Source organism: Agelaius phoeniceus, chromosome 34 (genome assembly GCF_051311805.1).
Source record: "Agelaius phoeniceus isolate bAgePho1 chromosome 34, bAgePho1.hap1, whole genome shotgun sequence".
Taxonomy (NCBI): Eukaryota; Metazoa; Chordata; class Aves; order Passeriformes; family Icteridae; genus Agelaius; species Agelaius phoeniceus.
Window position 1 is genome coordinate 3,441,675 of NC_135298.1, and position 24,500 is coordinate 3,466,174.

General features: G+C 57.2%; 1 protein-coding gene across 1 annotated transcript in view; it reads left to right on the top strand.

Annotated features, from left to right (window-relative positions):
- Positions 1-22,127, top strand: part of LOC143696420 (uncharacterized) — a gene marked incomplete at its 5' end in the record, with an annotated part of 102,584 nt that extends 80,457 nt beyond the window's left edge. The window contains 4 exon segments of the mRNA XM_077192550.1: positions 20,833-21,035; positions 21,038-21,121; positions 21,124-21,536; positions 22,080-22,127. Coding sequence (XP_077048665.1) covers positions 20,833-21,035; positions 21,038-21,121; positions 21,124-21,536; positions 22,080-22,127 — 748 coding nt within the window.
- Between the last annotated feature and the right edge of the window lie 2,373 nt (positions 22,128-24,500).

The window sequence follows — 24,500 nt, forward strand, 5'->3', positions numbered from 1 at the left end:
GTGATTTGCTGGCACAGAAAGCCAAAAGTTGGAAATTTCCAGGTTCTGGCTCCAGCACCATCCAGATCTGGTGTTTGCTGGGACCACCAGTGCCCAGATTTGGAAATTTCCCGGTGCCTTCACAGCCCAGGTCCAGCAATTTGGTTTTAGCTAGCTTAGGCAGAGAAGTTCCTGGGACTGGGACTTTCCTTTTTCTTGGAACTGTTTAAACCTGCTCTGGACTGAAAACCCAGAAAAACACCTGCAGCTCACACCTGTGGCCCACCGAGGTCTGGGACACTGCATTCCAGCACCAGAGGGACTTAGAAGAGACCGAGTGAGCCAACTACAACCCACAAAAAGCACTTTCTGAATTTGCCATCCCTTCAGCACTGTCAGAGGTTTTATTTAATATTATTCATTTTTCATGCTTGTGAATACTTTACTTGATAAATAAACTGGGGTTTTATTACTTTTCCCAAGGGAAGACTTTTTCTGAACTAGTAGGGGGAGAGGCCACTGGAACTTGCTTTCTAGACGGACCCCTTTTGGAGGCTTCCTCCCAAAATTTGCCCCAAACCAGAACAAACAGTCACAATGGGAACTTCACCAGTGGCACAACACCCCAGCCCACCAGGAAAAGAAAGGACACGTAAAGTTCTCCAAACATTCGTCCTGCTTTCCTGCAAAAGTCCTGCTGCAGACACTGTGCAGTGTGGAAAGCCAAGAGAAGCTGCAGCTGGTGGCAAATCTTGGGACAGAAGCTTGACCTTGTTCTCCAGGAGAGATTCTTGGCAAGAGCAGACAGGAGAAGATTCCTGGAAAACTGAAACACCTTTCCAGAAGAGAAATGTAAATGAAAGAAACAATCCAAGATGTTTTCCTCTATTTATTTCTATGCTCCCCTTTTCCATGGGGCACTACTTCTCCATCCCAGTAATTCCAGATGCACTGCACCTCTAAGATCAGTGGCTTAGTGATTTTTAGACACTCTAAAATACCATGAGCCACACAGAGTTTTCCTTCCCCTGTTTTTACTGGAAGGCAACACTGGAGATGTACGTGCAGTGCTGGGCTCAGGTAGGAATCCTAGCCCAAGGGAAGGTGTCCCGCCAGTGTTTGCCCCTCAGCCAGGCCAATGCAGAGCAGCAAGCGAGGGGATTGCTGTGCCAGTGTGCAGGAGTCAGGGCTCTGCACCTGGGCTCAAGGCTGCAAAGTTGCCGTGTTTGGACAGACTCAGGGGCTGTGCCCGGGGCGCGCGGGGCTCGAACGTGGGGCTCGTGGGGCGAGCGGGGAACGGACACGGGGACGAACGGCCCCGGTGCTTCAGTTGCAGCGGCGGCAGCAGAGGCGGCAGCAGCAGCGGCGGCAGCAGCGGCGGCAGCAGCGGCAGAAGCAGCAAAGAAAATAATCGATAAGGATCTTTCTCTTTCTCTCTTTCTTTCTCGTTCTCTCTTTCTTGGTCTTTCTCTCTTTCTGTCTCTGTGTCTCCCTTTCCCGTTGTCGGGCACCCTTCTCCCGGGGTCCCTTGCCCGGCGTCCCTCTCCTCTCCCCGCCTCCCTCTCGTGTCCCCGCCTCCCTCTCCCCCTGCCGGGCCGGGCCATGCCCCCGGCCCGCCCCCGGCCCCGGGCGGGGCTGCCCCGTGCCCGGCCCCGCCCGTCCCGCCGCGGTCTCGCCTCCGCCCGGCTCTGGCCCTACTGGCGGTGGCGCTGCTGGGCGGGCATCAGTGCCGTGTGCGGGGGCGGCATCGCCGCCCTTCGCCTCCGCCTGGCCCGAGCCCGGCCCCGGCCCCGAGGCAGGCTCCAGCCCCGAGCCCGGCCCCAGCCCCGGCTCCTGCCGGGGCCCGCGGAGGACACAGGCGGCGCGGCCGCTGCCGCCGCCTCCGCTGCGGCTTCCCCGGCCCGAGCTCCGCCGCTCGGCAGCGCGGCCGCCGGCCCCGAGCCTCCCGTGCCGCGTTGCGAGGAGCGAAGGCCTGGGCATGGCCGGCCCGGGGCGGCTGAGGGGCGCTCGGGGGCCGTTGCTGGCCCCGGGCCGAGCGCTGACAGCCGCGTCCCGCCCGCAGGGACGGCGCACGAGGCCCTGCAGGAGCGCTACCGCCTGGGTTCGCTGCTGGGGCGCGGAGGATTCGGCAGCGTCTTCGCGGCCACGCGGCTCTCGGACGGCGCCCCGGTGAGCGGCGGGGCCGGCGGCGGGCTCAGGAGGAGGGGGCGGAGGAGGAGGAGGAGGAGGATGGGGCTGGGCAGGGCGGGCGGCGAGCTGAGCCCGCTGCTGTCCTTGGCTTGCAGGTGGCCATCAAGAGGGTGCCACGGAACCGCGTCCGGCACTGGGGCGAGCTGGTGAGTGAGCGGGGCCCGCGGCAGCAGCCGGGGCTGCCGGGCGGGGATGAGCCGAGGCCCAGCACGGTGGAAGCCGCCAGGACGCCTCGAGGGGGAGCGGGCGTGGGCGCAGCGCAGGGCGCAGAGCATCCCGGGCTGGCTCAGGGCTTCTCCAGGCCTGGCACGGCATCGGCCCCACTGAGGGCATCGTGCTCCTCCCGCAGCCCGACGGCAGCAGGGCCCCGCTGGAGATCGTGCTGCAGGCCAAGGTGTCCACTGGCTTCCCCGGCGTGGTTCAGCTGCTGGAGTGGCGCGAGCTGCCCAACGACATCGTAATGGTGATGGAGCGGCCAGAGCGGTGTCAGGACCTGCATCGTGTCATTCGGGCACGGCGGTTCGTGCCCGAGGAGGTGGCGCGGGAGCTGTTCCGCCAGGTGCTGGAGGCCGTGCGGCACTGCACCAGCTGCGGGGTCCTGCACCGCGACATCAAACCCGAGAACATCGTGCTTGACCTGGCCACCGGGCAGGCCAAATTGATCGACTTTGGCTGTGGCACCTACCTGCAAGAGACAGCCTACACCCACTTTGCAGGTGAGCCCACGTAAGGGTGTACTCCTGGTCCCGGGATCTCATGGCCCAACATCTCCCAGCCCAAGCTGGCTGTGGCAGCGGGGATTCTCCCTTTTGCTGCCAGTCAGGGGACTGAGTCTTCAGCTGAGTTGCTTTAGAGCAGGGCTGGGTGGGGAGCCATCTTCCAGCCCTGCTGGCAGCCTTTGCCAGCCACTCTGCCCAGGACTGGGGCTGGGCTGGGGCAGCCAGCCCGACCAAAACCCCTGTGGGTGGGGGTAGCAGAGACGGGGGGGCGGAACCTGTGCCCCAGCCAGTTTGGTGTGCAGGCGAGAGGAAGGGCTTGCACTGCTCAACTCGCCATGTTTGCCTTGGCTTCCTAATATTTTTGGGGCAATGCAGGCAGGGACGATAAGGGCATGTTTTCCCCAGCACAAAGAGGATTTTTCCTTTGCTTGTCATGGTCAGGCTTAGCTGGGGCTTCCTCTGCCCTCTTCTGACACCAGTGGCTTCTTTTCCAAGCCTCAGTTTGTGCACAAGTCCCAGGTGCTGGCGAGAGGGCAGTGGTCACCCTGTGTGCCACTGATGCAGCCCCCGCAGGCCCAGGGATGCTGGGGCCAGGCTCTGGGAGCAGCAGCATCCCCCTGCTGAACTCCATCTGTATTCCATAGGAACACCGTCCTACAGCCCCCCGGAATGGACCCACTTTGGCTGGTACCATGGCGAGGCAGCAACGATCTGGTCCCTGGGCATCCTGCTGCACCAGATGGTCTGCGGGGAGCACCCTTTCAGGAGGGGCCGGAACCTCAGCTGGGGCCAGCTCCCGCTGCCACAAGGGCTCTCTCAAGGTGGATCCTCTTCTCTGGGCACGGGGGGAATCCCAGTGCTGGGAGCCAGCAGCGGGCTCGTGAGCATCCCGCTCTGGCAGCTGCTGAGGAGGTGGCACATGTCCTGCTCTCCTCCAAAACAGGGAATTGATGGGAAAGTTTAGGCCCAGCTCTGAGCGCATCCAGCAAGGCCTGGGCATGGCAATAGTGGGGCAAAGCAGACAGGAGCCTTCTCTGGCTGACCGGCACTTTCTGCTTTCTCTGCCCAGAGTGCAAAGATCTGATCAGGTGGTGTTTATCCGTGAACTCCTTGGAAAGACCCACATTAGAAGACCTGTTCTGTGATCCTTGGGTGCAGGATATTCCTCGGCCCTAGAAGAAGGGAGAGAGCCACAGGCACACTTTGATCCAGGGCCCTGGTAAGCTGCAGCTCCACACATGCCTTGGCAATCAGAAGCAAAGGAACCCAGACCTTTTTGTGCTGCCTGTGTCACTGCACAGGGTCATGGGATGGGCACACGCAGCCCTTGTGCTGCAGCTGAGCTGCTCTGCCCAGCACTGGTGGCCGCCATCCAAGCTGGTTTTGCTTGTGCTGGTTCCCTGACAGCTGGGGCCCTGGGCAGAGCCCTGAGAGCCTGGTGTCCCCCCAGGGAAGGAGCAGGAGCCCCTGGAGAAGCTGTACCGGGTGGGGATGCTGCTGCTGCTGCTGCTGCTGCTGCTGCTGCTGCTGCTGGAGACAGCCAGGATGGCACCAAGGATGAGAAGCTCTTCCTCAGCCTGGCCACTGGAGGCTGAAGGTGATGGACTTTGATTCTGGCACCTTCTTCAAAGCCAAACTCCACAGGGAATTTGCAGGTGAGTCCCCACGTGGGGAAATGCTGCCAGATTTGGGCATGGCCCAGCCTGGCTGGGAAGCAAAGGTTCCCCCTCTGCTGGGGCAGATGCAACTCATCCTTCAGTCGCTGCCCAGCTGCTTTTGGCAGGGCTGGGGCATGGGCTGGGCTGGGTACAAATGGGAGTGGGCTCCTGGCCCTGCCAACAGCCCCCAGCAGCCACCGTGGCCTGGGCTGGGGCTGGGGCTGGGGCAGCCAGCCCGACACAAGCAAAGCCCCATGGTGGGAGCAGAGGTGGGACTCCAGAAGCTGTGCAGGGGCTGCTTTGCTCTGCAGGCAAGGAAGGGCTGGGCTGCTGCACTGCCCTTGTTTGCTTTGGGATCACCGTGATTTTGGGGGGCAGTGCAGGGTGGAAGTGACAAAGTGTGGGCTTCCCTCAGCCATGGCTGGGTTTTTCCCTACCATGTAGGAGTTGGGCCTTCCTCAAGGCCCTGAGAGAGATAAGAGTTTTTCCTATGTTTCTTGTTTTCCCTTTTTGTCTCTAATCTCTTTTCAAGAATGTGTTGTTTGTTTTTCCAGAGGAAGCGTTCCAGGTGGTCCAGTGCAGATTGGGAAGTGCTTGGGAGCAGCTGTGGCGTGGATGGGCGGTGGCCTTGGAGAAGGCTGAGGACGTGGTTTGGGAGCAGCCTTTCTTCCAGCCGTGGCTGGCGTGAGGTGGGTCCCTGTGTGCTTGGCAGGGTGGGATCAGAGCTTTTGCGAGATGGCAGCGAGCACAGGAGCATCCTGCTCTGGGCAGCTGCTGAGGGCTGGATGTGCCGTGGCTGGCTGCAGGCTGGGCACATGTCCTGCCCTCCTGCTCTGCTGCCCAAGGCAGCAGGGATGGGCAGCTCTGGGCACAGCTCTGGGCACAGCCAGCATGGCCTGGGCACCGCAGGCCTTGGCACAAGGGCACAGGAGCCCTCAGCTGACGGGCACTTTCTGCTTTCTCTCCTTGCAGCCGGGCTCTGCGGCTGCTGAGGCTGCTCTGGGCTCTGCCAGGGCTCTGCTGGGCTCAGCCCTGGGCCCAGCTGGGCTGGCTCTGCCCTCCCATTGCTCTGACAGCTTTGCATCAGACGAGCCCGTTGCAGGCACAGCGCCTGAGCTTTCTGCTTTGGCAGCTGAGTGAGACTCTGCTGCAGGCCCAGAGATTGCAGCTGGGGACACACATCCAATTGGCAAGAACCCAAACTCTCCACAGTCCCAGCTGAACGCCTGGATCTGCACAGGGTGTTTGTCTGTCCCATTCTTCCTTCTTGATTGGCTGGAATTGTGCAATTGCACTTTCTTCCTCCTCTAGAAGTGCCTGAGTGGGCCAAAGCTGGCGAGTGGGCCGTGTTCCTGAGGCAGTGCAGTCTGGAGCTGATGGATGGAGAATTGCCCTTCTGCACTGCCAAACCAGAGCAAAAAGCCCTAAGTGGCACTTTGTGTCTCTAAGAAATCCCTGACAGTTTCAAAGGGAATGTGCAGCTCCTTCCCAGGCTGAGAAGGAAGGGCATCTTCTCAAGGATCTGGGCTTTGACAGTTTCCATTCCCAGTCCTGCTTGGAGCGGGAAGGGCACAAAGCAATTTCCTCTTGCTTTGAGCACAATTTCAAATGGCAATGTTGGAAACAAAGCCCAAAATCTTTTAAAAGGCTGCTGGGATCAGTAAGATCCACGCCATCAGCACATTTACAATGTAAATAACTGAGTTCCCCTTTAAAAAAGATCATTTACCTCTTAATGCAAAGTTTCAGAAGTTTTTCACTAACACTTGGGTTTTGTTTTCATCTTTCACATTTTATATAGTTTTTTTTCTTTTTCCTTTTTTTCCTTTAAATAGAAAACATGTCCTACAAAAGGAGTGTCCTTTGCTCCTGGTTCCTGTGTGGAGCAGCTCCCTTGCTGCTGGCTGAGCTGCTCAGGCAGAGCCCGGCAGCTCCTGGCCCTGCAGGGCTGAGGCTTTTCCCCGTTGCTGGGCACAGACTGATGGAGCAGCACTGCTGAACACGGGCACACACAGAGGGCCCAGCAGCAGCTGCCTTTGGCCACCTGAGGCTCCAAGGCCCAACCTCTGAGCAGCCAGGGCTGGAAGAGACTGGCAGCATCTGATCCCTGACTCTGGGCCAGGGCTGCACAAATGACCCCACAGCAGCAGCAGCAGCAGCGGCAGCAGCAGCAGATGGAGCTGACTTTCAGCACAGCCCCTGCCCCTGTTCTCTCCCGTGTGCAGCAGTGTCAGAGCAGCCTGAGGCACCTGGGAGCCCCCAGTGCCAGCAGGGACTTGAGATGGCAGCCCTGGGCTCCTGGAGGCTGTGCAAGGAACGGAGCTGGGCACTCCCTGTCCATGGGGAGCTTGCAGATGGAAAAGGCTGCTGTGCCCAGGCAGCTCCAAGGGCACAGAAAGGAGGCTCTGGAGCATTGGATCTGTGCCAGTGCCACAGTCCTGGGCAGCAGCCAGCCAGCCCTGGGGGAACAGAGGGCACAGCAAGAGGGACAGAAGCAGGCAAGGGCAGAGACTGGGAAGAGGCAGGCCCGCGAGCAGGAACAGCTGCTCCATTGCACTCTTGGAGAAAGCTCTTGGCTGCTTCAAAGCGCTGAAAGGCGTGAAGGGCAGAGAGGAGGCCACAGCAAACAATGCTCCTGTTTGCACAGCCTCCCCTCTGCGTGTCCCAGAAGGAATTGGATGGACTGGATTCGTCTCTCCGAGTGGTCTCGTTCAGCATGAGCAGCTCAGCCCCAGGAGCTGAAGGAGCTGAAGCCTCAGGCCACAGGAGCTGGGCAAGAGGGAACTTCTGGAGCAAAGTAATGCTGCTGAAATAGCTCCAGCTGAATGCAGCAGATATCATCATGGAATCACAGAATCCTTTCTGTTGGAAAAGCCCTCTGAGCTCACCCAGTGCAGCCGCTCAGCCAGCAGTGCCAAGCCCAGCACTAAAGCACGTCCCTGAAGTGCCAAGGCCTGGACAGCAGCCCTGAGTGAGGCCTGGACAGCAGGCCCTGAGCCCAAGGTGGCCTCTGGAGGAACCTTCCAAGCAAAGGTTATCTTTGTATCTGCTCCCTGATGAGATATGCATGGTCATTAGCACTGTGATAGATGTAGCCACTCCTTAGTGAAACATGGATGGCCCTTTGTGTATTTAGAAGCCAGACAAGGCCATGAAATCTGACATCTGGCCTTGTGTGGGGCTGAAGGATCAAAGTCAGCTGCCTTGGCTCCTCCTTGAGGCCTGGCCAGGCTTTGGGAGGGAGCCAAGGGGAGGATGAAAGCAGATGTTGGCACACTAGCAGTGCTGTCAGTTTGTTCATGCAGCACTGTCAGAGCTGGGCCCTCTCCCAGCGGGCTTGGAGCCTCAGCTGGGGCTGGAGGCACCTGCAGGAATTGCCAGTGCCCAGGAGTGGCTCTGCAGCCCTTGGCTGTGACAGCTTCCCCAGCTGCTGTGTGCATCTGGGGGATGGGAAAGGCTGAGGGGAAATGCTGCTGCATCTTTCCTAATCACTGCAGGCAATCTTTGGTGGGGATGATTGGGTGCATTGCTGAGCTGCTCCTTTTGTGATTCTTTGCTGCTCTGAACTGCAGGAAATGACACTGATTCCTCCAGTTGGAGTCTGTGTCTTTGGTACTGACTTTGGCCACTGGTCAAACCAAACTGGCCCAGTCTGGCCAGATCCCAACCAAATGTCACTTGTTCAATGTCAATGTGAGGCATCAGTGCCATCAGAAATTCCCAGATGGGAAGCCCTTCCCTGGAGTTCCCTGGCTCTGGAGTGGGCTGAGGTGGGAGCCCCGTGGGAGCAGTGGGGCAGTGGGGTAAAAGAAGCTGCAGCCCTGGATGTCTTCAAATGCATCCAAAAACTGCACATGGAAAAGGAAAAGGACTTGTGGGTTTGGGCAGACAAAGATGAATTTGTTAAGTGTCCAATGGAAACAGCACCTTCAGAAGGAACAATTATTGTTGGAATGCTCCCACATGGAGCAAGAGAAGGTTTTAATCTTGAGCTCAGCTGCATTTGTACCAGTGAAATATCAATATAATAACTAACTATATATATTTTTTGTATATTAAGACCTTAATATATATATATATATCTGTATATTTATATATATATATATATATTATATATATATGTCTGTATCTATCTGTCTATATGTATATCAATATGTATATCTACATATGAAATAATAATAATGTGACATAGTGCTGACAATACTAATTTGGTAGCTTTGGCTGCTCAGGGATGTAACTCTAAATACCCTACAGAACAGGATTGGCCAGGACCCTACTGTCAGTGGTCAACTATGTGAGATTGTAGACAAAGTAAAAAGGAGGAAGGGAGGAAATTGGCTATTTCCCCAGGGTTTGCTGATACTGTGATGCAGAGTGCTTTGTCTGTTGCTGTGAAAAATACAGGGATGAAGCCTGCAGGGTTTTTCATGTCCCAGACTATGCACAAGCTGCAGGATTGGTTGAACGGGTGAAGGGGTTGTTAAAAGAGCAGTTGAAAAAATGAGGAGATGGGAACCTTTGCCCATGGAGAACCCATCTCCCAGATGTGCTCCATGCCCTGAACAATGGCCCACGGGGGAAATGGAAACCCCCTGGCTGTGCACGGCTGCCCCCATTTTGCAAATCCAACCATGGGCAGTGAGACTTGGACTGCCTGGGAAATTGTTCTGGCTGTGATGGCCCCTGGCAGGGCCAGCCCAGAGGCTGCAGGGCTGGGCCTTCATGCATTGGAATTCATGAGGATGAATTCAAAGCAAATGAGAGCTCTCAATACTGAAACAGGAATTCAGATTCCTCCAGGACACTTTGCTTTGGTAACTGCTCCCTTGGAGCTTGGCCTTGCAAAGTGTTCATGTCATGGCAGGAGGAATTGATGCAGAATATCCAGGAGAAATTACAGTAATTCTGTGAAACAATAGTGACCAGGATTGGATTATTCAACCCCGTGACAGGGTAGCACAATTATTGATATTGCAATTTTAGGAACGATTGTGAAAAAAGGAGCTCCAGCTCCAGTCAGCACCGTTTGTGGAGATAAAGGGTTTGGATGCAGCAGTCCTAATAATGGAGCCAGAGTGTGGGTCCGGAGGCCAAATGGCCCTCCCGAGGCAGCTGAAGGAGCAGCTCCTGGGAAAGACAACTCTGAGTCCTGAAAGCTGGGCAGGAGCAATGGGAATGTGTCCCTGCAGCCAAGGATTGTGTGTGAGAACAAGTAGATCTGACAGGATATTGTTTTACACATGCTGCCAGACCAAATCTCCCTGGTTGCCCCAAGGGCCCCTTTGGCAAATGCTCTGATCCACGGGGCTCCATGGGAAGGCTGCTGTGACACTGAGGGACTTGCACAGGAATTGCATCCAGGAGCCTGGGTGCCCCTCAGGGACTGGGACCCGGCCCCTTCCAGCCAGAGGGGAAAGGGCCCCCCAAGCCTTGTTAGCCCCAGACAACATGGTAAAGCTGAACAGCAAAGGCCCTGGGGGCATTATTCTGGAATTGAAAAGGTGCCAGCTCCATGGACAACAGAATTCTTGTTCCTAACTCCAAGGAGATTGAGAAAAAAGAATGAAGAACGGTGTCACTGAAGTACTACTGATGTCTGTAAGGTGTACCTTGATAGTCAGCCAGAATCTTTGTCTGCCACAAACACCTCTAGTGTTTGACCAAGGGGTTAGTCATCAAAATGTAATGATGAGTTCTGATGGATTGCTGAGCTTCTTTTGTAATTCTTTGCTAATGATGATGTGCTTTGCTGAGCTTATCCTTTTGTAATGCTTTGCAGCTGTGCATGATATAAATGCCACAATTCCTTCAGTTGGTGTCTGTGTCTTTGGTAGTGACCCTGCCCACTGGTGAAACAGGGCCCCCTCTTGCCTAAGTGTTAGCTGGGAAGGCAAAAAGCCTCCCTCCAAAATTCCCCCCTTGCTCCTTGTTCCCCCCTTCATAGCCTGAGCATGATGTGCTCTGGTCTGGGCTGTGCCCGGGGTCAGTTGGGGTCACCTGTCCTGGCTGTGTCCCCTGCCAAGCTCCCCCGCAGCCCCAGCCCCTCCCCAGCGTGGCTGGACGAGGGGCAGGACAGGCCTTGGCTGTGCTGCAGCTCAGCAAGAACAAAACCATCTCTGCGTGCTCAGCGCTGTGCTCAGCACCCGGCCCAGCAGTGTCTCAGTGCCAGGGGCTGTGCCCTCAGTGCCTGCCAGGGCTTTCCATGGCAACTGCCAGGCCAGGTGCCCCAGGTGTCCCCCCCAGTGCCGCTTGCCATGGAAACAGTGCCCAGCCCTGCCCCTTTCTGTCTGGCTGACCTGGCCTTTGGCCCTGGCAGTGCCCTTGGCTGCTGGTTCCTGGTGCCTGAGCGGCCAGCGCGGCACAGGGCAGGTGGCCATGGCACAGCCCCCAGCAAGGGATCCCCTCTGGCTCTGGGCACTGACACCAGCCCTGAGCAAGGGGCCCAGGGCAGCTTTCCATGGCCACCAACCATCACAACGGCTCCGGGCATTGCTTGCCATGGCACCAAACCAAGGAACGGGTCCCCGTGGCCGTTGCCATGGCACCTGCTGGCACCAACCAGTGTCACTGCAATTGTGCCTGGAACAGCCCTGGCACCGCTTTGGCCTCAGGGTTGCCATGGCAGCCCAGGGCAGCAGCAGCTCTGCAGGCAAGGGGCCATGGAACCTGGTTGCAGAAATGGCTCCTGGGGCTGCTTTCCAAGGAAACCTGAACTGATGGCGGTTGCCATGGCACCGATACCCAGCACGGGGGTCCCTGCAGTGTCCATGGCAACAGCCCCTTGCAATGGCCCACTGCCTGTTGGGATGATGATCCACCCTCACAGCTGGCCCAGGGCAGGGCTGGAGTGCTCTTGGTGCCACCTTGGGCTTGGCACACACTTGAGGAGGATGTCTGTTTGCAATGGGGAAACTCAGGAGTTTTAGATGGCTTCAAAACTCAAAGAAGGAAAATCCCTCTTTGCCTGAGTGCAGCCACTTCTCCAAGCAAAGCAGCTCCCAGGTGAGTGAGGAGAGACACCATGGGCTTGGGGAATGTGCAGCAAGGTTGTCCACACTGGCTCAGAGCTCAAGGCACAGCTTCTCTGAGCAGGCCAGACCTCCTTAGGACAGTCCCTGCATCAATAGCAGTCACCGAATGCTGCAGTCACCTCTTGTGTAATAAGAAAAGCAATAAAAGACAGCCTTTAAAATAGGAATACATATTTCCTAGAAGCTCTTTGAGCTATTTCTCCATAACTGTCAAAGGAAACCCTCCTAATGAACTGCACAGGAGCAGAGGGAAATCAAGGCAGAGGCATGGTTTGTCAGGACTTGCTTGATCCTCATGAGCCTCACTGTGCATTTGGAGCTGAGCCCTTGAACCTCAGGGCCTGGGAGGAGATTGCACAAACCTTGCCTGGAGTCAGAGTCAGAGGAAACACCCAAAGTGTCTCCAGGCATTCATGGCTCCCACTGAGGTCCCTGTCCAACACAGGCTCCTCATGGACTCCTTGGAGGAGAGAATTGGTGGCCAGGATGGCACAAAAACCTCTCAGACACTCAGTGTGGAAAGGAAAATCCAAAGTACCTTCAACACCTTGAGTGTCTCAGAGCATGAATGAGCCCCACTGAGTGTCAGTACAAAGCTCTCCAGGGACTCATTAACGCAGATAATTGGGGCCATGATTGCACAAAGCTCTCCCAGGGTCTGGATCCAAAGGGAAACACCAAGTACTTTAAAAGAACTGAAGTACCTTGAAGCATTCATGAGCCCCACTGAGTGGTGTTACTGACAGAGCCTCTGCAGGGACTAATTACAGCAGGTAATTGGAGGCCATGATTGCACAAAGCTCTCAGAGACTGCAAGGCCAAAGGCAAACCCCAAGTCCTTTGAAAAAGCTGCAGCCCCTGCAGGGAGCATTCAGGAGCCCCCAGGGCCATTGCTGAGCAAGGCTCCCCAGGGACTCCTTGCAGCAGATCCTTGAGGCCCCTGGGATGTGGGCCAGGGGGGGATGCAGAGGGCAGGACAAGGGGCTGGCAGTGCCCAGCCTGGCTGGGGCTGGGCCAGGAGGCCCCAGGGCCTCAGCACAAGGTGTCTCCTCCCAGCCCTTGCTGGCACAGACCCTGCTGTGCCCCAGGGCACCAAGCCTTGGCTTCTCTTTGTCCCCAGCTGCCATCAGTGCCTCCAGTTCCCTGCTCTGCCTGGGGCCTGGGGACACTTTCTCTGTCGTGTCCCTCAGTGGGAGCCACTACAAGTCCCAGAAACTTTGGAGTTGGATTCTGCCTTGGAGTTCTGCAGAGGCTTCTTCAGCTCCCTCTCAAGGCCTGATGTTCAGGGCCTCAGCACAAAGGCCCAGAGGCTCCTAAAGTCCTTGTGCTGTGTCTGTGCTGCTGAGCTGGGCTGGGCTCCTGGCCCAGAGGCAGCTCCTGGCAAGGGCAGCAGAGCTGCAGAGAGACAGCTCTGGGCAGGAGCAGCTCCTGTGCACAGCCCAGCAGGGCTGGGGCACTGCCTGCAGCCAGCCCGGGCACAGCACAGAGGCACAGAGAGCTTCAAGCAGGCAGGGCTGGGAAGGGGCTGGGAAGTGCCTGGGGCACAATCACTGCCAGCCCTTGGCACAGCAACCTCTGGCTGCAGGACAATGCAGCTGCAGCTCCTGCACTGATCTCCTAAAGCTGCAACATCCCAATGCCTGCAGACTCTGGCAGTGCATCTCTGAGGATTTCTGCTGCAGGGGAGCTGAAATGCTCATGAAGCTCTCACATGCTGATCACTCACAGAATATTTCCAAGACAAGGATTTTGATTAAAATGAGGCAATTTCCTAAGACTTTGTCTTCAGATTCCTACTACTGGAGAGTGGCAGGGAGGGGGGATAATTATTAAAGGATGATTATGAATTATTAGTTATGAATTTTGGCAAGTGGTGCCTGAGATCACCAAACTGTTCCTTCTAGTGACCAGCAGGTTCACAGGAGATCCCTAATGTGCCTTCAGCCACTCTGCCCATGGACAGCAGCAGCAGCAGCTTTGCTGGAGCCATCAGGCTCAGTCTGAGCTGTCCTTTCTGCAAGCTGCAAAGAGAAGCTGCCCCCAGGCAGTGCCCTGCAAACAGGCAGGGTTCTGTCAGGCCAAGGAGAGTGCACAGAGCTTTGGGCTCTGTGAGTGCTGGCACAGAGAGATCAGGCACAGGGAAACCCCTGCAGGAGGAAAATCTCCAGGAAGCAGAGAGAAGATCAGGGAAGGAGAGAAAACAGAACCCAGCAATGCTGTGGCAGGGAGAGTTGAGAGATGTGCACAGGATCCCCTGCAGTGCAGCCCCTGCCTCTGAACAAGCCCCCTCCCTCCTGTGCCCCAGCCAAGCCTCTGCCCTCAGGCCCGGGGCTCCAAGGTGTGCAGCCCCTCCTGTGCAGGCAGAGCTGCAGCAGAGCCGTGGGGCAGCTCTGCAGCCCCGGGCCCAGTTCCCTCTGCAGAGCACAGGGCTGGGAGCAGCTGCCCGGCCCTGGGGGCTCTGGAGGGGCACAGCTGGCTCAGGGTGACGCTGTCCCCAGGGCCCGGCTCTGGGCAATGCTGTCAGGGCAGCCAGGGAAGGAGCTGCATCTCCCTTCAGCCAATGCCAGCAGAAGGACACTTGCAAGTCCCTCTGACATTTCAGTCCAGGCTGGGAGCTTCACCCCAGCATGCAAACCTGTCCTGGAGCATCTCTGAGTGATAAGATCCATGGGCAAAGGCAGAGGTGTTGTGACATTGAAAATGCTGCTGGGTTGGTGGAATGAGCAACGTGAGTCCTTGGCTACAGAAGTGGAGCTGGGCTCTGCTGGATCCATCTGCTCTCACAGTACCTGGGCGTTTGTAAGAGGAACGTGGGAGTGTGAACATCCTCCAGCTGAGCAAAGTGAAAGCCCAGAGGAACTGCAAACAGAATGAAGTGACAGATCATCTGCCCCCAGTCTCCACTCATTATCTTGCCTCAGGGAAATCACTCTGTTCTACCAGAGGGCAGCAGAAATGCTGAGGGTTTCTGATATCCAAGAGTACCAGGAAGTCCATGGAAGGAGCTTAAAAAGAAAACATCAGAACTCTGAAACACAAGAGCAGGTCCGTGTGTGTTACAAAGGAGGGTGTGTGGGAAGTGGCTTTGATTTTGGTTACAGGTATCTCCTCTAACCCTTCACTGTCCTTTTCTCCATGAACAGGTGCCCATGTGCAGCCACAGCAAATGTCCAACAGCAGCTGCATCAGCCACTTCCTCCTGCTGGCATTGGCAGAGCCGGGGCAGCTGCAGCTCCTGCACTTCTGCCTCTTGCTGGGCATCTCCCTGGCTGCCCTCCTGGGCAACGGCCTCATCATCAGCGCCGTAGCCTGCGGCCACCACCTGCACACGCCCATGTTCTTCTTCCTGCTCAACCTGGCCCTCCCTGACCTGGGCTCCATCTGCACCACTGTGCCCAGAGCCATGCACAATTCCCTCTGGGACACCAGCACCACCTCCTACACAGGATGTGCTGCACAGGTCTTTTTCTTTTTGTTCTTTATCACAGCAGAGCTTTCATTCCTGACCCTCACGTGCTCCGACTGCTACGTGTCCATCTGCAAAGCCCTGCACCACGGGACCCTGCTGGGCAGCAGAGCTTGTGCCCACATGGCAGCAGCTGCCTGGGCCAGGGGCTTTCTCACTGCTCTGCTGCACATGGCCAATACATTTTCCCTGCCCCTGTGCCATGGCAATGCCCTGGGCCAGCTCTTCTGTGAAATCCCCCAGATCCTCAAACTTCCAACCCCAGGGAACTTGGGCTTCTTGCTGTTTGTGCCTGTTTATCATTTGGCTGTTCTGTGTTCATTGTTGTTTTCTCCTATGTGCAGACCTTCAGGCCATGCTGAGCATCCCCTCAGAGCAGGGACAGCACAAAGCCTTTTCCACCTGCCTCCCTCCCCTGGCTGTACCTCTGTTTATCAGTACTGCAGTGTTTGCCTGTTGTTGCAGGCTCCCAGCCAGGTAATAATTAGCATTGTCTCCATGATTGCAGAAGGCTGATCCATGGCTTTATTCTACTATATTATATCATATCCTACTGTACTTATTAAGGAACTCCTCCCCTTACAGACAGTGCGATACAGCTTTGCCCTAATTGCTCAATCCCTGCAAACACCATGCAGTGGCCAGGCAGAACTGTCAGCAAAGGAAGGGCCCAGCCAGGTGGGGCAGCCGGGGGATGCCGACAGCCTGCAGGGACAGAGGCGCAGGGCAGGGACACCGTGGGACAGCCTGGGCTGCACAGGGCACAGGGATGGGCAGCAGCTGCAAGACAGCCCTGCCAGAGCCAGCTTGGGCAGCACTTTGGCCATGGCTGCTGGGCCTGGGGCCAGGAGGGGACAAGTGACCCTTGCAGGCCTGGGGCCTCATGGCCTCCTTGTCCCTGCTCAGCAGCCTGGCAGGGGCCGCCCCACGCTCCTGCCCCTGGCATTGCACATCCCCACATGCCAGTGCCCATCCCGGGAAGAGCCCTGAGCCAGGAGGGAGGGACAGGATCTGCCTGGCCAGGCCCTGGGGCTCAGGCCTTGGCCCTTTGCATTCCTGAAACACATCCAGGTGTGCTCAGCACCAGAGACACCTTTGCCTTGCTTGTGCCCACCTGGCATCACCGCCTGCAGTGTTCTGCTCTAGCTGGAACCTGGGGACACTTTCTCAGCTGTGTCCCTGACAGGGATCTCTTCAAAGTACAAGAAACTTCAGTGTTTTATTATAGCTGAGTTCTTGAGGGTTTTGTGACATCACTGAGGGGGTGGTGACATCACAGAACTGGCTGTGACATCACAGAGCTGGCTGTGACATCACAGAACATATTATGAGGCCATAGAGCAGAGTCTGCCATCACAGAGGGTGGCTCTGTGGCACGAGAGAGTGGGTTGTGACATCACCTGGTGGCTGTGTGACATCATAGAGCAGGCTGTGACGTCACAAAACAGATTGTGACATGACAGGATGACTTTGGGATATCAGTCTTCTGTGATTTCACAGCACTGCTGTATGACATCACAAGGTGACATAGAGTTGGCTCTGTGACATCACAGGGGCAGCGTGACATCACAGGGAAAGTGTGACATCACAGGGGCAATAATAGTGACAATAGCAAAAAGAAGAATTAATAATGGTAATAAAAACCCTACCATGCTTATACTTGGTTTGCATGGCCAGGTTTTGGTAAGGGGAGCTCGAGGAGCACCTTCTGTGAGAGGCTGCTGGAAGCAGCTGCTCCTCTGTGTCCCACAGAGTCAATTCCAGCCAGCTCCAGGATGCACCGGCCGCTGGGCAAGGCTGGGCCACTTGGAAATGGTGGTAACACCTTTGGGGCAAGAGATTTAGGAAAATGGGTGATGGTGTAGGTGTAACTGTGAGCAGGGAAGAGCAGGGTGAGAACACGTGAGAGGAGCAACTCTGCACACCCCAGGGCAGGGCAGGAGGAGGGGCAGGAGCTGCTCCAGGGGCTGGAGCTGATTGCCCTGAGATTCCCTGGGCAGCCCCTGGGGAGGCAGCTGGGCCCCTGCAGCCCATGGAGGGCCCGGAGAGCAGAGATGCACCTGTAGCGCCTGGAGGAGCCCGTGCTGGAGCAGGGGGTGCCTGAGCAGGGGCTGGGACCCCATGAGAAACCTGTGCTGGAGCAGGGACCCAGCAGGGACCTGCAAAGCCGTGGAGAGAGGAGCCCACGCTGGAGCAGGGTCCTGGCAGGACTTGAGAGCCCATGGGAGAGTGAGGCAGCTGCAGCAGTTTGTGAAGAGCTGCTGTCCGTGAGATGAACTCACCCTGCAGAAGTTCATGGAGAAGTGTCTCAGGAGGGACCCCTGGCACAGCAGGGGAACGACTCCTCTCCCCGAGCAGCAGAGAAACAACGGGTGATGAACGGAGTAGAGCCCCCAGTGCCTGTCTGCCTGCACCACTGGGGGAGGAGCAGAGCTGGGAAGGAGGGAGGAACAGGCAGAAGGTGTTTGTGAAGCTTTATTTTACTTCTCACTATCCTGCCCTGATTTGGATAGAAATAAATTCAATTAATACCTGTAATTTCAAAAATGTTTTGCCTATGATGGCATTTGCTGAATGATCTGTCCCAGTCCTTAACTCAAGCCATGAAGCCTTCATTCTGTTTTCCTTCTCCTGTCCATCTCTGGAGGGGAGTGAGAGAGCAGCTTTGGTGGGTGCCTGGCATCCAGGCAGGGCCAAATGGCTACAAGTTTCTCTTTTCTTTTTACTTTTTTTCCTTTCCCCTTTCCTCTTTCCCCTTTCCTTTCCTTTCCTTTCCTTTCCTTTCCTTTCCTTTCCTTTCCTTTCCTTTCCTTTCCTTTCCTTTCCTTTCCTTTCCTTTCCTTTTTCCTTTCCCTCTCTCATTCTTTCTTTCCTGTTCTTTTGTTCTTTCCAGAGGTCACAGTGCAGAGGTTGAGTGGGGCTTTGATGGAGGGAGTGGAGGTGGCGGGGAGTAGCGGGGACAGGAGGCACAGGGCTGTGGCACAGGCACCCGAGGGGCCCGGGCAGCTGGCAGGGGGCAAGGCCTGTCCCCCTGGGCCAGCAGCAGCCCCGTGCCCTGCCCAAGGCGCTGCCAGCAGGGGCTGGGCCCCAGAGGCAGGGGCAGAGCCCAGCCCCGGGGGCGGCGTTTGTGCCCCGAGCCCCGTCCAGCCCAGCCTGCCCCGAGTGCGCAGTGAGCGCTGGCACGGCTGCCCTGGACAGCGTGGCCTGCTGGGGACACTGAGAGCTGCCCCGCTGTGACCCTGCCCTGGGCACTGCACAGGCACCAACCCAACCCCAGCCAGCAGCACCCCTGGGCACGGCCCAGGCACTGGAGAGCATCACAGCCAGCCCTGCTGCTGCTGGGGATGTCCCAGGCACCAGAGCCCATCCCAGCCCCGCTGCTGCTGGGGATGTCCCAGGCACCAGAGCCCATCCCAGCCCCGCTGCTGCTGGGGATGTCCCAGGCACCAGAGCCCATCCCAGCCCTGTTCCTGGGATGTCACAGCCCCTACAAGTGCACCAGGTGTGGGAAGAGCTTCTCCCAGAGGTCAGCCTTGACCCAACACCAACGCAGCCAGCACTGAGGGAAGCCCTGCCAGTGCCCCCAGTGTGGGAAGAGCTCCGTGCGCTGCTCCAGCTCCATCCCCACGGGAGGATCCGCGCTGGATGATCCCCAGTGACCCCGGTGGGCAGAGCCCCGGTGATCCGTGGTGCCAGTGATCCCTGGTGGGAAGACACCTGGCTGGGGGCTCCACATCCTCCTGGCTCCTCATGGCCTGGGTCTTCTTTTCACATTTCTTCATTCTTTCCAAACACCCAAAACCTGGGTAAAAATAAAGATGTTGAACTAAGATGGGGCTAGAGAAGTGGGGGGCTGTTCCAGAGGTGTGGGGGATGCTGGGTCCGAGGGAGCTGAGAGTTCCCGGGAAGGACTTGGGGCTTGCTCAGGGCTTTGGGGACACGAGGCTGAGCGGCTCCGGGTGCTTTGGAAGATGCTGGTGGAGATTCTGGGGCTGCTGATCAAGGACCTCCTGGCCTAGAACTGTCCCTGTATCCCCTTGTCCCGCTTCCTGGTGTCCCCTGTAGCGGATACCCCCCTCCCTGCTGTCACTCCCCTTTGCACCCCTCCACCCTTTCCTCCACTTTTCCCGTGTCACCCCACTCCCAGTCCCGTCCTGCTCCATTCCCAGTATGGACCCCATTCCCTGTCCCCATTCCCCATTCCCTATCCCCATCCCCCATTCCCATTCCTCATTCCCATTCCCTGTCCCCATTCCCCATTCCCTGTCCCCATTCCATTCCCCATTCCCTGTCCCCATTCCCCATTCCCGGTCCCCATTCCCCATCTCCCATTCCCATTCCCTGTCCCCATTCCCCGTTCCCATTCCCTATTCTCTGTCCCCATCCACCATTCCCTGTCCCCATTCCCCATTCCCTGTCCTCATTCCCATTCCCGGCTCTCTCTCCCCGGACGCCGCCGCCATCGCTCCGGCCCCCCTCGGCCCTCACGTGACCATGCAAATCCCGCCCTGCTCCCGCCCACCAATCCCAGCGCGCGATCGCTCCCTTATTTGCATAACCACGCCCTCAGATTCGGCCCCGCCCCCGCCGGCTGCAGCCGCGTCCGGGCGCTGTTTGCTCCCAGTTCCCTCCCAGTGCTCCCAGTAAGAGCGGGACCGGCAGGGAGAGCGCTCCCAGTTCCCGCCCGCTGCTCTCACCATCGTTCCCAGTGCTCCCAGTATCGCTCCCAGTGCCGGGCGTGGCGGGGCCGCTTTGGAACCCCCCCAGGGCAGAGCGCGGCTGCTTTTGGGTGCCGGCACTGCCCGGGCCGGGCTGGGAGCGGAGGAGGAGCGGGAGGGAGAGCAGGGACAGAGGAGGAGGAAAAGGAAAGGGAAAGAGAGAGAGAGGAGCGGGAAGAAGAGGAAGAGGAGGGCCAGAGGAGGAGGAAGAGGAGCAGCGGGAGGAGGAGCCGCAGCACCAACCCCACGCGGTTCCCCCGCTCGGGCCGCGGCTGCCCCGGTTCCGCCCCCTCCGGAGCCCGCAGGTGAGCGGGGAGGGGGAGTCGCCCCAAATCCATGGCGGAGAGGGGCGATCCCGGTGCAGAGGGACCCCCGGCAGCCTGGAGGGGTGGGGGAGGCTGGGGATGAGCGGGGTCCGGGCCCCCCGAGGCTGAAAGGGGCGCTGACTTCTCCAGCTGCACTTGGGCACCGGGACCATCAAACCCGACACGCTCAGCCCTTGTTTTGCCCCCCAAACCAGGATTTCCCATTCCCAAACCTTGGCCAGGTGGAGTAGGAGGCTGCGAGGAGGAAGAAGATGCCCCAGGACACCCAGGCAGGTGAGGAGGAAGTCAGTGCCCCTTTCCCCCTCTGTCCTGCTCCATCTCCCAGCCCAGCACGGCCCCCGGCTGCAGGACAGCCCCACTGCTGATGCTGTCCAGCCAGGGATGCACTGGGGGGATCTCCTTCCCCTTCCCTGTGGCACGGAGGCAAATCCCATCCTCTCCTTGTCCTTCCTCCCCCAGGGAAGGAGCTGAGGATGGAGAGCAGGGAGGACAAATCCCCACAGCAGAACCTGGTGGCTGAGGCCGTTTGGAGTGGCTCCAGGGCACAGGAATCCAACGGGGAGGAAAGGTCCCAGAGATCCCACACAAGGAGGGGCTGCAAACGTGGATCATGGGGATCCGAGGAGGAAAGACCGACCTTGGGCTGGGAACGTGACGACAGGTCGGAGTTGGTGGTCCCTGAGCAGCTTCAGGATGGGGAGAAGCCCCACAAGTGCTCGGAATGGGAGGAGAGCTTCAGGTGGAGATCGTCCCTGATCAACCATTGGAGAATCCACACAGAGGAACGGCCCTATGAGTGTGGGCAGTGTGGGAAGAGCTTCAGGTGGAGCTCCCGCCTGAACTCCCACATGGGAATCCACACCAGGGAGAGGCCCTATGAGTGTGGGCAGTGTGGGAAGAGCTCCAGCCACAACTCCAACCTGATCCGCCACCAGCGCGTCCACACCGGGAGAGGCCCTACGGATGTCCTGAGTGTGGGAAGAGCTTCAGAGCCAGATCCAGCCTGATTTTCCACCAGAGGAGCCACACGGGGAATGGCCCTACGAGTGTGATGAATGCAGCAAGAGGTTTCAGATCAGCTCCAATCTCCTCCATCACCAGCGCACTCACACAGAGGAGAGGCCCTTCCGCTGCCCCGACTGCGGGAAGGGCTTCAGGGACAAGTGCAGCCTCCTCAGGCACCAGCTCATCCACTCCGGGGAGAGGCCCTACGAGTGTCCCAGGTGTGGGAAGAGCTTCAAGACCAGCTATGAAGTGACTGCCCACCAGAGGAGCCACACGGGGGAACGGCCCTACGAGTGTGGGGAGTGTGGGAAGAGCTTCAGGACGAGCTCCCACCTGAGTGCCCACCAGCGCATCCACAGCGGGGAGAGGCCCTATGAGTGTGCCTGGTGTGGGAAGAGCTTCTCCCAGAGGTCAGCCTTGACCCAACACCAACGCATCCAGCTGGTGTGTTGTCTCTATAAGTTGGACTGTTCTGTTCCCCCTATCATGCAATGGTTCTGCCCTGGTTCTCCCTTTCCTCCTTTATGCTGCCAGTTATCCCAACTCCTCCCCAGTTGCCTTGGAGATTAATGTACCCTTTCTCAAATCCCTCCCCAGTGCCCTGTCCATCACTTGGCGCTCCCACCCTTCTCTCTAGAACTCTCTAGAAACTTTCAGCTGGAGCGTCGAGTGATTGGCTCAGGGGCTGGGGCCCCACCCTCAAGTTATCCCCATTGGGGTTTTCCCTAAGTCAATCTTTTGTATCCCACTCCCCTCTGAAACCCTATTTGTCCAAGGACTGACTCCTCCCCTGTGTCCCTCCCTCCTTATAAGCTGTTGCAACTTCCCCCTCGCTCTCTTTGGTTGTCGGTTTCCCCTGGGACCCAATAAACCTGGATTCACCACAGCTGGAGAGCGCTCTCTCATTTCTGCTGACTGTAGCCATAAGCCAAGCCACGTCCTGCCACAAGGTAACACTGCTGTCACGGCACAGAGCGTTTGCCTTAGGTGCTGTCCCGAACCACGGAGATCGGGATAGTGCCCCCCTACTGCTAGCGGTGCTGGACAGCCGGCCGGGACGTCCGAGAAGGACAATCAATCAATCTTTCTCCAGCTGGACCGCTTCATCCAGCACTGAGGGAAGCTGTGGGAGTGCTCCCAGGGCGGGAAGAGCTTTGTGTGCTGCTCCAGCTCCACAGCTCCATCCCTCATTGGAGGATCAGCACTGGATGATCCCCAGTGACCCCGTTGGGCAGAGCCCTGGTGATCCGTGGTGCTGCTGATTTGTGTTAGGAAGACACCTGGCTGGCTCCTGGCTCCCCGTGAGCACCTGGACACATCCACAGACCAACATCAGAAATCCATTGTGGAGAGCTGTCACCCTGACTTTTGAAGATTTTTCTAAGCCTTCTGATGTTTACATTCTTGTAGCAAACTTTCTCACATACTTCCTGTAAATAACTTATTGTTTTGCATTCTTTTATGGAGGAGAAGAAATTTGATGGACTGTTGGTTTGTCCAGTGTCATTGGAGAGGTGGCACTGTCACCCTCCAATCCACTGTCACTTTTGGAAAACTATAAATGTTGGAGTCAGGAAATCAACTTCCCTTTTTTTCCCCTTGAGAACAGTGGTGTGTGCGCTCGTGTTGTTTCATGTCCTATAGCGACATGGAGCAGGTTTGTCGACTTCTGACCCCAGAAAAATCTCACTTCTTGCATCTTCCTGGTAGCATCAAGTAACACTGGATGGCCTTGGAGGTCTTCTCCAATACAAATCCATCATTTTAATTCTCTCTGCCCCACAGGCATCTTCTACAACCAAATCGGGTCAGACTGGGGCAAAACCCATGATTTTGGAGACAGTGGGGTTGGAAACCCCTCCAAAAAAGGTTCTTCCCACCCACCCAAGCACGTGGATGCTCTTCTGGCAGGGACACATAAATCCTTTTGGTTTTTCCTTCAAACACAAAGGTTTCTGTTCATACCTTTGAAAGCCCTGAAATTGGGGTAAAAATCAAGACATTGAACTAAGGCTTGGATGGGCACATGTGGGGACACAGCCCTGGGTGGGGACCTGAGTTGGAAGTGGCCATGGACAGGGACATGGGGGGACACAGCCATGGATGGTGACATGGGAGGACATGAACATGGATGGGGACATGAACAGGGACAGCATCAAGGCCACCACCTGTGCCACCACAGTGCCACCAGCACCTTCATCTCAGCCACGGTGCTGCCTGATGCAGTTCCTGCCACCACGTCCCCCCTGCCACCATTGTGGTGTCCCAGCCGAATGTCACCACCCACCAGGGCAGGATGGGAACTTGTTCAGCTGGTGACAAGTGGCCCAGGAGTGAGTGACAGCCACCAGGGTGTCCCAGGGCCACCGCGCTCAGGGGACCCCAACTGCCCCTGGGGACAGGGCAAGGGTCAGTGTCACCCACAGGGGCCATGTGGGCCCATGCTGGGTGTCACTGGAGGCGTCCTGGTGCCAGCATCCCCACAGGTGTGGTGACATTGTCCCCTGGTGTGTGTCCTGGTGGCATCGTGTCCCTTACATGTTGATGACCCAAGTTCCATCATCCTTGTTCTCCTCCCCAGTTCTAGAATGTTCCCCACTCCTGCTTTCCTATTGGTTCCCGTTGCCTGCAGCTCCTCCCCTGAATCCCAGTTGGTTGCTGCCCTTTTGTCCCACCTTTGCACCACCCTTGTTCCCTCTGCCCATTGGCCCTCAGGCCCAAAGTGCGCTGGTGTTTGCAGGGGTCCCAGGATGAGGGAAGAGACGAGAATCTTGACTCCATTTTTTAGAAGGCTGATTTATTATTGATTATATATATTATCTTAAAAGAAAATGATATATTAAAACTATACTAAAAGAATTGAAGAGAGGATTTCATCAGAAGGCAAGCAGGGAATAGAAAAGAATGATTACAAAAGCTCATGACTCTCTGAGAGTCCGAGCCAGCTGACTGTGATTGGCCATTAATTAGAAACAACCAACATGGACCAATCAAAGATGCACCTGTTGCATTCCACAGCAGCAGATAATTCTTGTTTTTCTTTTGCTGTGAGGCTTCTCAGCTTTTCAGTTTCAGAAAATATCATGGCAACACCAAAGCTCCGCCTCCCTTGTCCCATATAAAAGCCTGGACCCTGCTTTGTTCTTGGTTCTTGGTGCCTGGACCCCTCGGGTGTGTTGGCCCATAAAGCACCCCTGGAACTCCAAGCAGGGATCCCCTCCCGCCTGTTTTCCCCCCGAGCTGCAATCGCCATCGGCCTGGTGCTCGCTGAGCCATCCCTTTCCTAGAGGAGACGCCCTGGGGAAGGCAGTGCCTGGTGCTGGGGATGGGCACTGGGGACTGCTTTGGGCTGGGGAGACTGAACTTCCTTCCAGGGGCTTCTCTGGGGCAGGGCTTGGATTTGGCCTG